Source organism: Calonectris borealis, chromosome 19 (genome assembly GCF_964195595.1).
Source record: "Calonectris borealis chromosome 19, bCalBor7.hap1.2, whole genome shotgun sequence".
Classification (NCBI taxonomy): Eukaryota; Metazoa; Chordata; class Aves; order Procellariiformes; family Procellariidae; genus Calonectris; species Calonectris borealis.
Window position 1 is genome coordinate 3715076 of NC_134330.1, and position 15830 is coordinate 3730905.

The 15830-nt window shown below is 36.7% G+C and overlaps 1 protein-coding gene across 7 annotated transcripts in view; it reads right to left on the reverse strand.

The window, feature by feature from the left end:
- BRIP1 (BRCA1 interacting DNA helicase 1) overlaps positions 1 to 15720 on the reverse strand; it is a 68592-nt gene extending 52872 nt beyond the window's left edge. For 2 of the 7 annotated variants that reach the window (XM_075168438.1, XM_075168440.1), the window contains exons 1-9: positions 15333 to 15720; positions 13747 to 13875; positions 12807 to 12918; positions 12129 to 12323; positions 11701 to 11828; positions 10656 to 10790; positions 4054 to 4347; positions 3338 to 3559; positions 2626 to 2825 (exon numbers count right to left, since the gene is read on the reverse strand). In XM_075168438.1, coding sequence (XP_075024539.1) covers positions 2626 to 2825; positions 3338 to 3559; positions 4054 to 4347; positions 10656 to 10790; positions 11701 to 11828; positions 12129 to 12323; positions 12807 to 12918; positions 13747 to 13839 — 1379 coding nt within the window. In that variant the 5' untranslated portion in view covers positions 13840 to 13875; positions 15333 to 15720. Of the gene's footprint in view, positions 1 to 2625; positions 2826 to 3337; positions 3560 to 4053; positions 4348 to 10655; positions 10794 to 11700; positions 11829 to 12128; positions 12324 to 12806; positions 13259 to 13746; positions 13876 to 15332 lie in introns of those variants that run through there. The other 5 variants (XM_075168437.1, XM_075168436.1, XM_075168435.1 and 2 more) reach the window with 5 other exon arrangements.
- Positions 15721 to 15830: the final 110 nt, after the last annotated feature.

Consider the following 15830-nt stretch of genomic DNA (forward strand, 5'->3'; position numbering starts at 1 on the left):
TATTTACCTGTAAAATCAGTTAATCATTATCAACTAAAGCAACAAGGCTTAGTGACTGTTTCAGTTCCAGATTTCCTGTCCTGTCACTGCAAATAATCTGCTCAATAGAACAATTAAAAAAAACCTTTCCTTTTGCCAGGTTAAATGCAAACAAAAACCCATAAATATTACCATAACAATCACTTCTTTGGCTATAATTTGCTTTATCTTATTAAGGAATGATGATCACTAACACAGGCAGAACTTCACCAGTGTAGTACTCTGCCCCATTTCCTCAAATGTAACATCAAAAAGACCTGGAACTAAAATTAGGAAAAGGCCACTATGACAGAAATGAATCAGATTTACAACGGATAAAACATTTCAGGAAATGTAAAACTTCTGTTTCCCTGTTATGAACTTCAAACACTATCACATACTTTTGAAACGGTCGTGCTATAAATACAAATACAAACTTAGCACAATGACCTTCCTAATACTAAAATATCACAAAAAAGCAAATTCTAGAATAAATTCCATCCAATTAAATCTAACGTTAAAGCATTTACTTGAAATACCTGTTAATTTATTTTTAGAGTAAAGCAGTAAGCATAAATAAAATTAGCTTAATTCCCAGAAAGATATCTATGGTTTTGAAGCTAAAATTGGTGTATGCAATATTTTCAGGAAAAGATTTAACTAATGTAACAAACATGCCTTCAATTCAAGGAATTATATTTGCTCCTTCCCTTCCTACCAGAAAATCCCACTGTTGATACAGCTTACTCCACTGAACAAAGTAATTTGTCCTGGTAAATCTGCATCTCATAAGAAAAGCTTGCTGCCAGTATACCTCTATTGGTATATCTTCAAATTCCTCAGAAAGGTCATTTTAGCACCTCTGTGGCACTAAGCCCATGCTTAAGTGCTTTCTGGAATGAGGGCCCAGGATCTTTATAACCAAAATAAGATTTTTCTAATTACCCATGCATTTGGCAAAGCCATGTCATTATGCAACAGCATTTTACCAATTACTGGCTATTTACACCCAGTCTTCTGCTTTCCAACAATTGCTTTTCATGCTGTTGGCAGATTTGCCAAGACAATGAACCTTAGTTTTTCTGATAAGGTTAAAAAGCTTGAGGCAATCAAATCTCCAGCCATGCTGTTCTCATCTTTTACTAAAATTTAACATTTGAAATATCCAAGGTAGGAGAATTAGCTTCTGCAAAAAAGAAAAACAAAAGTCACTTGTCTCTGTGACACATAAACATTAACTCTCAGAATAGAGAAAGGATAGGAAAAACGGTGAACTACTTGCTGTAGTGTACTCCAAAGTCTATTTCACCAACCTCTAATGCAAGAAAATGATGATTTGACATGCACTGAATCAGAGTTCAGTTAAATTCAAAGCCACTTGCATCATTATTCACTTTTATTCTGCTGTCTTGGTTGTTCAGGGTTTCATTAGCATTTCTGAACTCTTTCAGTCCCTGGATCCCTCAAAAGAAAGGTTCAAAAATTAAGGGCTACAGAGCTGAATTCCAAATTTTCTAGCGGTGACAGACTCTTCTGACATAGTTTCAACTTTCTCAGGTTCCTACTCCACCCAAAAGACTTTTGCCCTTGACCCCTTGCTTCTTTCCCTCCTTCCTGAGCTTCTGCCCCCGGTCCATTTGCTTTTGTTTCATCCCCTCTCATGATTTTCAACTTCTGCTCAGGTCTTCCCCTTCCAATTCTGTCATCCATATTTCTCTATCCACTGACCTCCACGATCCTTGTGTTCCAACAAGGCAGGTACTAAGAGATTCGGCATATCCTTGATTTCAATTTCAGTACAAAAGCAAATCATTAAAACCACATTCTACTGACATAGTCCAGGGAGAAAGATTGATCAGTAATTCTGTGTGGACAACTTTTGCCTGAGAATAATCAGAAGTTTGAAGAGGATAGTGCATGCTCTGTTCGAAGAGTCTGCTACCTGAATTCTCTAAAGACTTCAATAAGTCTCTTCTGAGAATTCGCATGTACCCCAATTTTTCAGACCCTTATATCTCTTTGCTCAAGTTTGAGTTGTTTCACAGGGAAAACAAAGGGCATGACTGATAAATTCACTTTCAGTTATGAAGAATCTGTTCCACATAGATTCCAATCAGATTCCAATCTGATTCCAAGAACAGATTCCAACCTATTCCAAACACTTCCTGTCCAAGGTTCTGAAAGCATTTTATAAGTGTGAACTAATTAACGCTTTGAGAAAATAATGCTATTACTATTTGTCAAATAAGCAAACAGAAGCGTGTGAAAGATAAGAATTATTTATCTTAGCTAAAATTTTCATACAGAACTTCACAAACTAGGACAGTAAGCCCCATAAAGATCAGCACATCATTCAAGAGCATAACATACTTTTGAAAAAGAGAATTTCAGGGCCTCCCTTTAAGACGAGTATTTTTTTAAATAGATCAAACCCCTCTGCATTCCTCAAATGAACAAAAGGCAGGTGACTGCATAGTTTGAAGTATACCTCTGTTGCATTTTATCTGATGCAACATAGTAACCAGTAAGTTGCATCAGCAAAAGGAATCTAAATGTAATTTTAAAAAATACTAATTGATATAATGGAATTAGAAAGAGTTGCCTTACTTTGTCAAAGAGTAGCACACAGCCCGAAGGGGCTCATGATCCTTCTGCCTGATGTTGTTATTGACCATGAAATCTAGCTCTTCTCGAGCAGCTCTTAGCTGATTTTCTGTAACACCGTAGCTCACTGACTCCCGAGCACAGTCCTCAATATTATGGGCTTCATCTAAAATGACTATTTGGCCTTTTAGGTTAATTTCCATCTAAAAAAGAAAATTAGTATCTAGTAAAACAGAGTGAAAGACATTAACAAGAAACAGCAACTAACAGGATCCTGTTAAAAAAGTTCATATTCTGCACCACAGTGTAAGCAACAGAAAGTTTTCAGCTTTTTGATCCAATTTCTGTAACCTAGAAAATAACCGGGCGGGGGGAAGCCTTATTTCAGCCTGGATGAATATAATCTAAACTTACTACACTCTCCATAAACCGAACAATTATGAAGTTTGCAAGGGTTTCTTTTCCACTGATTAAAAAAAACCATGTGACTGATCAGCTAGAGTACGAGACCAGTGGAAGCATTACTTGGAATACAGAAATGCTCATTTGGGGCCTGGGGGAGGGCAAGAGAGAAAAAAATTCTTTAACCCAGGAGTTATTTTGTAGATAATATTTTGGATATAAATCAGATTTCAGTGGACCCTAGCCACTGACCATTATGTTTCTAACTTCCCTTAAACTTCAGTTATTGCAATTTTCTTACAAATATACTTACGCTCTCCCGTATCTGCGGGTCTAGGAGATAATTATAAGGACAAAATACAATATCTGCGCCCACCATGAGTTCTCTGGCTGCAAAATATGCACAGGCACGAAGCTTCTTTCCCAGGCTCACTAGATCTTCAATGTCCCAAGCCTGATACATCCTATGTGCAGACTGTAGGGCATGGTGTTCACTGAGTTTATGAACACCATGATAGTAAAGACAGGACTTGCCCTAAAAGCGAATAAGCACAGACAGTTAGTGGTTACAAAAAATAATGAAAAACAAGTAAGCTTAAATCCTCCAAGTTGCTAAGCGCATTTGACTTTATTTCCTGAAAGCATTTCTAACAGCTACTTTTTATATGGGACAATAATGAAAAGCACATCATGTCAGAAAGAAAATGGGCAAATCCATGTTCCTAAGATGTACATCGATAAAGGACACCTCTTTCTTCTTCATCTATAAAACCAAAGACAATTTAAGTCTTATTAAGAACATTAACCTAGCAGTCATAAATATTATTCCTATCATCAAATGTTTTTTCAGTATTGATACCATGTATCAACATTTTCTAACCACTAATATTTAATTTAAACCAAATTACCAGAGTCATTTAACCAGCATAGTATAAAGAAGTAAAAAATGTTACTCATTCCAACTGTTCAACTACCTTTCATTTTAATATGTCTAAATGAATGCTCATTTTCTGAAACAAAATTACTCACATGTTTTCCTTCCAGCAATTCTACACACATTTCGTTCCTGTTACTACCGCTACTAGATACCACTGGATGAATACAGGTATAATCCCGGCTAGAAAGAATTGTCATAGGGACACTGGAATATGCTGTTCTCTTCAACTCTCTAGTAATCTGGGATATTTGCTTGTGTGTTCGTGTTCCAAAAAATATTTTGGGAATGAACGACCGATCTCCATTTTCTTTCTTCTTTGTGTTACTAGTATCTTTATCAATTTCTTTTCCAGAAGAACAGGAACACTCAGTGCAAGGACCAGAAGACTGCAAAACAAAACAAAAAAAGATTAACAAAATCCCACGGTAAGATGAACATGCTAAATCTGCTTATGGTCTATTTAGAAAAAGCCCTCTAGTATAGTTCAAGATAGCCTTTAAATCACGAGGTTGGCCTACCAAACTGTAAAAAAATTTAAAAATGTTAAAGCATACACACCATGTCCTCATGCCTCAAAATCTTAAAAAACTTCTAGCAATCACTAGATACAACTTCATCATAGCCCAATCATAGAAAGAATTATTATTCCAGTGGAGTATTTACACATGTGAATAATGCAAATGAACTTCTCACATTTAAGCTTCAGCATAAGGACACTCCTATTACAGAACAAGAAGTGTCCAGCACCTTAAATGAAGAAACCTTGGGACCAGACACCCAAATTAAAATAGTGAGTACATTTTTCCTTAAAGCAAGCAGAAGAAATCTGGACAGTTTAAAGAAATTTGTTTGCAGATAAAACAGACTACATCATATACTCTCCATTAGAAACATGTTTGCCATGCCACTGTGTCAAAGGCCATCTAGTAACCATGAGAATAGAAGACAAAACAGGGAGTAATTCTAAACAGAATATAACCCTGTAAAATATTTGTTAAAAGCCATTTTTTTTCTTCTTGAGAAGAAATATAATATAATATATAATATAAAATTAGAAGATTTTACTTCTTTTACTTCAACAACTGTCATGAAATTGTAATAAGAAGTGTGAAAAGACACACGGAAAACAAAATAACTCATGAGTAACCATGTCCACACACCTCCCATAAAAAATAATGAATTCTCCTAGCGCAAAAGAGTTTGTATTTGGTTTTCAGGTGACAGTGCAAGTAACAACATGTAGCTGCCCACTCAAATACTCCTCCCTCCCCTTTTAATTGTAATCAGTAAGTTTATCCATTATAAACAAATGCTAAGTCATGCTGTGTGTTACACCGCCGTTCTGGGGATCAAGCTGTCTTTTAGCCTCCACTCTGAGGAAAAGCAAGTTCGTATTACCCTTAGTCCCACTCAGCCTTGTCCGCCATTAAATATTACAATACATGATAGAATGCATGTAAATGTAACCCTTCTGGAGCTGTCACTCACTGGGATAAAAGGTTCACTGATGTGCCAAATAAACAGGCCCTCAAACCAGATAAAGTTACACCCATGCTGGAATTGTTACATTCCCCTCTCAGGTTGCCAGTAACAGCAGATTTCATTACGGTGTGCTGCCACATTAAATAGCCAGTTCCAAATATCCTGCCTTCTATATTGAATAATTACTTATTCACTGAAAGGATAAAAAGAAGAGTTATGAATGGGGCTCTTGTCAACAGCAAAGCAGGAAACAGCTGACATATGGTATATGTTACATATGTGGCAATACTCAACTGGGTTTGTACTCGCACAGAAAACTGCAAGGCAAATTGTACCTTGATATTTCTATCATCTATATTCTATTTTCCTCTTTGAAATAATGAAAACCACATTACCATGCTAACAATTAATATAACAGAAGCAGTTTACTTACTGTGCAGGGCCTTTAAGAACATTTAAATTAAAATTTACCTTTTAATTCTAATTCAAGTCATATTGTGTTTTCAGAAGTAAAAAGAATACACAGAATTCATATCACTAATACTTCACTGCTAATGTTAATTTTCACATTCAGTTTGCCAAATAAAAGTAACAGAAAAATACTAGGACCAATCAGGCAGCTATTTTGCAAAAGTTGTTCGAACAACAGGAAAATGCAGTTCAAATAAATATACACATAAACATGTACAGAAGGCTCTTCTGTGATGGGTTTAAAAAAACAGATATATTTCTTTTCATAAAAAGATTTAGAAGTGTGTTTTTATGTGTAAGGCTTATAAATTACAGTATTTTACAGGTAGCCTTAAAAGTTTTTCTTAAAAGGTTTGAAATTGGCATAATACTGGCTTTAAGAAGCACTTTACCCAGTATTCCAGTTTTAAAATGTTACCTTTAAAAAAAAAAAAACTTTTTTCAAAGTTAAGAAAATCAACATTGAGAGTTTTAAACTCAGACTGATTTTATAGTAACTAGTATGACTATAAAACTGCCTACAGTAGTCATAACATTTCTGAAAGCCACAGACACCATTAGACCAAAACACAAAAATAAATAAATAAAACCTTTTTAGACAGTCCTCATAATGAAGAGAAACTTTAAGAAAATGCTTGAAACACAGTTTAAAAGCCAAGTTCTTCATGTTATTTCCACATTATTCAATTGCAAATAACACTTTGTCAATTTGAACTTGAATTCTTTGTTATCCTTTAGAAAACGGTTTGGCCATCTTTAAATTTTATTAAAACCAAACTATTTTAATTCTGTATTTCTATAAATGGAATTTACTATTGATATCACATAGCAAAATCCCACTACTACAGCAAAAGGAAAGAGAACAGTCTCCAGCTGAAGAAAGTGATAACTCCAATATGGCAGTTCCTATAGCAGTATTGCCTCAAAGTACAAATTTTTAGACTCATAACACAAAGATACTGGTTATACTATAACAAAATTAGAAAATGTTTCAATTTCTTTATGAAAGAATCAGGGGGTCTGCGTAGAAATAATGAATATTAAGATAATAGAGAACAATTTCATAATTCCCTCTGGCTTCAGAACTAAACCTGTTTTCAGCTGTTTGAATCTGGGATAGAGATTTTCATTTGGGAGACAGGGGGACAAAAAATATACTCCTCTACTTTCTGCAGTATTTAATCAGAAACACCCAGTAACAGATGCCGTTAGAGATCAGATACCAGACTATACGGACCTTAGGCTAATCCAGCTTGTTTTTACTTCTGTCAGGGGGTAGATAAAACAGCCTATCACATCAATATTTATATGGCAAAAACGTGGAAGTCCGATTAAAAGAAGAATAATAAAGTCCACCAACCTGTCCTACGTGTAAAATAGAGCTAAACAAACACTGAGGCTATGATCTTTGAAACACAAAGAGGTAAGAGGAGTTCTTCATATCTTCATCTACATTTCCCAGTTACAAAGCCATCTAAATGATACAGCAGTGAATACCTCTTGTGTGAAATATCACACAAGCACAATCCAGTAAGATATCAGCAGTGACATTACCAGAGCTTTTCAGCTATTCCTTTATAAGCGCTCAAAAAGCACATATTCTGCTGCTGCTGCAGCCTCTTGATTAAAGTACACAAAGCAGCTGTTTATCCTCTCACAGTAACCAGCAGGTGAACCCGGTTCAATATTTATCACAGGCTTTCACAGATCACTGCTAACCAAGCAAACGCTTTAATTAAGCTGGAACTTGCTTCAAAGAGCTCATTCAAAACGTCAATCAGCAGGAAAAGGATCAGATACGGTGTCAGGTGAGAGCGTGTAATACAAATCCACAACTTTCTTCATCCCATCGTGGTAAATTAGCCTATTCTGGAGTCCAGACCCTGATTGTAACAGGCTGCCAGTCTCCTGGAATGTGTAACAGAAGTCACTCAAACTCCATTGTGAAGGTTGTAAGCAATATGTTAAACTGCAATGGGCTAGCACATTAAGACAGATTCTTTTCACAGTTGTTTTTTGATACCCCAAGTGTTTGTTACACTACTCTCCATTTACTGTTTACTTTTTTTACCTAGTATAAATGGGGATTCCTTAACCCAGCTGCCCCAGTTTCTCAGACCGTATGCTTTGACAGAAGTAATCAGGAGAGTACCGCAAGGGTATAATTTCGCATTTAAACTCACACTAGAACTGCCCTCTCTTGCAAGAATTAACAGCAGAAGGACAGAAATAGATTCCCAGGCTCTGGACTGAAAGCAGCTAAGAACAGGCAGTCACCTGGGCAGAAGATCCTCACCCACGGGATCTACAGGTGGTGCTCTGATGCAGCAACACCGGGCAGCACCTCTCACGCTCTTACAATCACCAACCCATTCCCTCTCTGTTGGGCTATACAAAGGAATACTTGACAAGGAACTAACTTTGCTTTAAGCACAGGATTGACTACAGTAAAACACAAGATATATAAAGGGAGGGTTATCTCACTGATTAAGAAAATATTTTTATTGCATTATTGTATCATCCTAAATATATAGTCCATTATGATAAGTGTTGAACATAACCTCAGTGGACTTGATTTCATAAGCTACACTAGAAAAGCATTTTTATACCTAACAGCCTATGCTGTGATGCTCTTCATGTCTTAAACTTAATGTAGGTAAGCCGCAGAACTACTAACAATAAATAAGGCCTTACTTTCTGCAATTGTTTCTTGATACCAGACAAGTTCTCAGTCTGCTAAAGTAAAAGTTCATCACTGGAAAATAATATCTTATTCTTTCATTCTTAAAAAGACACTTCAACAGAAAAACACTTTTATTTCTTCTTAGGTTACTTCTTTCTAAAGAAGTAGTAAACAGTGTAGTTGAAAAGTATACTGTACTGTCAGACCCATGGATAGCACATTATAACACGCTCATATACAGCTAAACTACTGTTACAAAAATGAAGTTTTCTTAAAAAATCAGATTATGATTCAGTATTTTATTATTTAACTATCTATACTAAAAGTTTTCAGTTTTCTTCACTACATGAAATTTCTAGAAGTTGTAAATCAAGTTTTTCAGATACCCACACCAAAGTACCAAAGCAAATTTTACAATCAAGGAAGGAAGAAAGGTCTTTTTATTTGAGAATCAACAGCACACTCTGCTGGCCTTTGTATTTCAAACTACCAGTTGAAGTTCAGTGGCACAGAGCATTTCAAACCCAACTCAAAAATCTATGGAGCTTTCCAAAACTAATAAAAATTACTTCCCATCAAATGGCCTAGGACACAGATTGACTTTTGTCAAGAAAGGATTTAGCTACCAGTGTCTTAAAGTAATACCAAATCTTTTGGTTCTTTTGTGTTTACAAAGGCATAGCATACTGGAAAACAGCTCTTGGAAGTTAAAACATACACTGATTAAAATAGAAGCTAATTCAGGACATACAAAGAGCCAAGTGCTGTTGAAAGAGGTAGAAAGAGAACTGAAAACGCTTGTTGAAACCAAGTATATTTCCAAACATGCATATAAAACCCTGTACTTAGAAGCAGAGTTACCTACAGATGGGTATTACTATAAAACAACATAAAAAAATATATTGGAAAGGGAGAATGTTCTTTGCCTTTTGAAGGAAGAAAGTAGATTTCTGTATTGAAGAAAGAAATAAAGGTCAGACCTTATTCCTTTCTTATATTTGTCTCAAACTCAAACAATTTCATGATTTCATGGCATGCTCCTGTATTTTAATATTGACAAGTACTAAATCTGTGACAGCCTTTGATAAGCATTCCTGGGAACTACATCACTAACGTAATTTGGGATCTGACATTCACCTCTACTGCCTCAGATTTCTTCTTCTACTGGTTTTGCTTCAACAAACTTTTGTGTAAAATCAGTAAGATTCAAACACCAAGAAATGGAGAAAATGCCTAGAAGAAAGCTGCAGAAACAGCTGCATATCTGTATCTCAACTTCTTACGTGATACTTCTGCTACGGAAAGTGGTAATAAAAACAAACAAAAAAATCCACCAAACAAAAAACCAAACCCAAAACACAAATCTATCACAGTAACACACAAGATTTTTCTTCTTAATCATGTGCAATATTTATTACTCATTTTTTGTTATAATATATTGTAATGATCAGCTCCAACTTTCTCCATACTACTTTTTTAAGGTCTAAAAGGCACACATCTTAATATTAAATGCTGTCTTTCATTTACTACATATGCCACAAAACAATGAATGGCAAGTTGAACAAAATCTACAAGCTTAATTTCCGTGGTCCTAGTTTCAAGTTCTTCCATACTGTCATAAATCTGCTATAAATTGGAATATAACACACAGATTTATATCTGGTGTACAATTGCTGTCACATATTGAAAGTTTACAGGCTGAATTGCTTGGCCAGATTCTGTGCTTTTGGGGAGCCACAGTGTAAAAGATTTCAACCCACTGTTTAGAACATCTTTCACAGAAATAATTTACACTTTGCAAACCACATTGGTTAGCACCATTAGAAGTAAAAGCCACTGCAGTTCTCTCTATTGATAGTGACAATATATTACTTTAAAGCAACTTACATAGTTGGGAACCTTTACATTAGGCTGTAATGCAGCCGGAGGTACAGCGTTTTCTGAAACTATATTAACATTTCAGTAAATGCAGTAAAGTGTCTTTTACAGTAAAATATTTTTTAAAAATTGCTCTTGAACTAACGGTCCTGATGTAAAAGATATTGCTATATTACTTACTGTTTTGGGAGAAAAAGTAGCGGGTTTCACACTTTTTTCAGAGTGAACAATCAGTTCTCCATTTTTCCTCTGATGATAAACTTCTAAAGCATCAACTAGCTGCACTCCTTTTGCAAAACAATGTCGTTTTCTAACCTGCTGGGAAAAAAAAGTACTGTGTTCAAATACACTGAACAGAAGTATGTGCTTACACTGGCAGTGATTTTGTTTCAACTGTTTTCCACTGAGTCTGCTTCAGTAACATAGTACTGATACTAATTAATACTCGTCAACAGTTTAACCAAATCTAAGCCACACAAAAGTCATTTGGGAAAAGCTACAAAGTTTTATACAAAATTCAGCAGCAACAACAACAACAACAATCTATAATTATTGCTGAGCTTTTCTTCCTTAATTTCCCACTGTTACAAAACTGATAGAAATTATAAGATTATATAGATATAAGCAGAAAACTTCCATAACTAAAACAAGAAATAAATTCAATCCATACTGATCTGAAAACTTAAACAAAAGTAACCATCTGCACAATACTCTAAAGCACTGTAAAAGCTATTTACAGTGCACATCTGAATACAAGTACTAAGTCATGTGATACCAATACTGATGCAGATGAAAACATTACAGAAATATTGCACTCCGCATATTAGGCCAGAGATAACTACATTTGACAGGATATAAAACAGAACCCTAATATATTCACAGTATTATTTGTAATTCTAATACATATTTGCAAGAGCACTTTCAAATCTAGAATCTCATACTTTGACTTAATATTACAGATCAACTGGGGATAAATACATTTTGGGGATATTAGATGTTTAAATATGCAAGATGTAATTTAGGACATGGTATTATGAACAATTTAGTGCAACAATGGACTCCTTCGTAACAAGCAACAATAAAAATGAATAAAAATCTGTCAATCTAAAATATGACTGTGACATCATGACTCAACTGTTCTCTATGCCCTTCTCTGAAATGTTGATGGGTATTTGACAGCTTTGTTGAGCTATGCCTGGATTATTTTCCAATAAACTTTGCTCACCTGCTGCTCAGTTTCTAAAGGACGAATCCTTTTCCTTTCTACTTGAAAATCATCATTCTCACTGTCACAGAGAGATAACCTTTTTTTGGCAGACAATTTTGAAGCTAGCGTTTCATTTTCCTTACATTCTGTAATTAAAAATAAAATAAAATAAAAAGGTACGTCCGCTACTAGGAATGCATTAAATAAGGGCAACATTTTAAAAATAGAATTTACTATAAATACACATGATGTAGGAAATAGTATTAGACATTTCTAGACCCGTTAACCACCATTTCCATCCAGATTTCCATGCAGGGCAGAATCATGCAGTACTCTGCTATTATGATGGTAAAAAAAGTCCCTGACTTGAAAGCAAAAATATTGACATCACTGGCTACGTATTTGACTTCCAGAACAGATTTTTAGCTGCCTATGTACAAAGTTACCTGTGTTTGTTAGCGGGCTTCCAGGTTTTATGGAACTTCCTGTTTCATAATTATTAAAAGAACAAGAAGCACCATGATTCACACTTGTTGCAGCCTCGTTGCTCTTAGATTGGGAATGACACATACAGCGACATGGCGGTGAGGTCTCTGGCTTTCTGTCTTCCTTTTCACATGACGATGTAAGCAGTGATTTCTCTAAAGGACACAGTCATTTGTCTTCCATTAAAAACTACTCAAGACTATACAGGAGAACGAGACTTTCAAAACAGTTAAGATAAAAGCTTTTGTTTAGGTACCAGTTATAAACCTTGTGTCTCTACAAAGTCTGAACAAGCTACCATCACCCTTAAAAGAACTGCAGTGCAAAGAAGCGCAACAACTTGCAGAAATGAAAAATACCCCTCTTTTTCAATTCAATCTGCGTAACTACAACCCACAAGTATTTTCTTTCAAAGTTCCAACAGCCATATAATTCCCTTATGATAACAGATAGCTAAATCCAGCTTAGTATTACTGGCTATTACTGTTTTATGTTGCCAATAAGACAGTATGTATAACGGTAGACAAAGACCTGGTTGGATTCCTGAAACCAAATGTTTAAGGGCTGATAACAACAGTAATTCATAATAATGTATTTTGGTAACAAAAACTGGGCAAACAGACTCTAAGACAACTTACCATACAGAGACTGCTGCCATGATAATGCAGAACAAAGTAATGCCAAGCTTTTGCCGCTTCCTGTAGGGCTCTCCAACAAACAGTGTTGCCTGTTATTTAAGCCCTTAACAATCTTTAAGGAGAATAACAAGAACAAAACCAGAATTAATAGAAAAAAAAACCTGAAGAGGATGCCTTTAGCAAAGCTATAAGAAACTTCTAAAAATAGATGAGGACACCTGCTGTCTTGTAAAAAACCCAACCAAACAAAAAAACAACCAATCAAACACACACCCCCAGCCACCTTTAATAGTAACAACAGGCCAACAAGCCTCAGCCCTGTTCCACTCAGGAGGAACATGCCTCATCAGCAATGCTCAGTGGTTCACTTGCAGGGGGCTGTGAAATACTTCCTGCTAACAGCTAATACCTGATGGGGCTCGCTTGCTTTCTTTAGTCTTACAAAACATTGAAAACATCTGTCAGACAACCAAACCATTTGTGCCTCAGAGAAAAAGTGTTTAAGAATGGTTAAAACTGTTTAAAAATGTTTAAATGTAAAGTGTAATAATTCATTTTTAAAAACTCTCCAAAAAGTGAAAACTTACTGAAATATTACGTTCTGTTTAAAATACAGATGTTTTACTAAATCATTCCCTCCTTATATACTTGCAAAATTACATAAAATTTCTATTACAGTATATCTAGTTAAATAACCATATATATTACATTACACATAACTTGTTTCTTAGCATAAATGTTCACAAATCCAAAATATACTTCAGCATTGCCTAGTCATGGGCCAGATATTGTACAGCACAGAGAACAGTAAGTTACGTTACAACTGAAATTCTCAATATACTGGAGGCTCTGAATTTAGTATGTTAGTTTTCTAAATGCTGATAGGTACTGGAAAACATAAGCTATTAGTTTAGCAAATATTAATATAAATTCTACTTACAGCATTCATCATAGCAAGTTGCGAGGGGTAAGCCTTGCAAGGGAACACGATCTTCACTCCCCCAATAGTATATTCGGACACATCAGAAGACATCGCCTCTTTTTCCTCCCGTTTACTTCAGGTTTGTAACTGCAATGAAAAATGGTATTAAGAAGTCAACACTAACAACCAGGTAAAGCCTGAAACAACATATGGCACCAAACAAAAACAGGCAGAAACTGCTAACCTGGTAAGGGGGCTAAGCAGTTCAGGATACTAACAGAACTGGCATATAGGAATTTATACTACACATCATCAGTTCAGACTCGATCCTTGTTACCAATGAGAGCAAGTTGCCACCATCTGATGAGTAACATCAGCAAATTAAATGAAAGTATGATGAACTGCGCACATCATTTCAGATTCTATTTCTCAGACTGAATATTGTTGGGATAAGAACCCAAATTCTTGGGGGAAAAGTATTTTAGGATATTTAATAACTAAAAATAGCAAGTTTTTCAATTCTGCAGGTCCATTATCTTGAACTCCAAGACACTGCAAAGATACAGCTGACAACAGTAGCTTTTATTGTTCACTTTATAACAATGAGAAAATAAAACTGGATGCTGACTTTAAAAATTAGATGTTTAAAAACTAACACTTTTCTTCCACTAGTAGTACAGTAATTATTCCAGGGAAAATGAGGTGTCAGTCACTTTACTATTCTGTGAGTATTATCTTGCATTTCTCTCACTCGGGATAATAAAAGAAAGTCAGTTTCCCCATCACGCTAAAATATAGAAATTATTGAATTAAAAATACTGAAGAGGCATAGATGGCTTAAAAAAAGGACTACATTTTTTAAACGACAGAGTTTTTTTCTTATAGGTTTTCAGCATCTACAAAATAAAAGAGCAATTTTAAATTGGCAGATTCCCTGTGATAAATTAACTCACTAACCTGGCCCTCATCTGATTTTTAACGAGTAAACATATACATCAAAAAAACACCAATGTTTGGCATGATTCGGCTTCATCATCAACTTTCTCAACAGGAAAAAGAAATCCTAGCAAAAAGAGATTGCTAACATGAGTTTACATACTACCTCCCCTTCTAAAAATGTAACCGCATCCCACTAAAAGGCTTTTCCTTAACACATTCAGGGGGGATTGGCTTAAACGAGCATTACTTCGAATTGAGCTTTGCCCAAGAAAAAAGCAAGCCCCCGTCGGGGCGGTGGGAAGGATTGAACACCAAAGGGGGCAGGAGGCGGGAACGGCCCGGGAACGCGGAGGGACCCTTCGTTCCGGTCTGCTCCCCAGGGAAACCCCGACGCCACCTTGGCCCTACTCTAGCTCCAGCCCTGGGGAGAATTTTCCTGCCTCGCTGCGGCCGAGGGCAGGGAGCGCTGAGGAAGCTGCTGTAATTCTCCTGTGCCTGTCGCCCCGCCCCAGCCTACACAGAGGCACCCGGGCGTTTCCTTTATCTTCTTTAAGAGGTAGGGGCCCCCAGAAAGCCACTTTCCTCCCACCCTGCGCCAGCCCGGTCCCCTCACAGCCGCTCTCCGCCCCGCGGGAGGCGACGAGCAGCGCCGCGCGGCCGCTCACCTCAGGCGACAGCGGCCCTCTCAGCGTCCGTCCTTCCCGCCTCCGCCCCGGCGCCAATCAGCTGACAGGAAAGGGCCCTGAGCCGCCAATCAGCAAATCGCAGACTGAGCCGCTCCCGCCTTCCACCTCTGCGCTATTAGAACGAATCACGGAGGGCCTTGTTGGCTTCCGGGTCGTACTCGTTGCTGGGCAACCACGCGTTTACCGTGGGGTTAAAATACTTTAATACTTTTTATTATTATTTTTACCTTGCTTTAAGCATAGTGCACAGAAAACACTGTATTGGGAACTCAAAAATCAATTAGTGTTTTTAGTAAAGTCGGTGGCTTCTAAATATTGCCGCGCACGAAGCACCCTGGAGGAGAAGGCCGCGGCTGAGGGCGGCTCCCCCGGCCCCGCGTCCTCCCGCTCCCGTGGGGCTTCCGGTGCCCCGGGGGCAGGCTTCCCTCGGGTTAAACTGGGTACGAATCTGGAGAACTTAAAATCAGTACAGGCAAC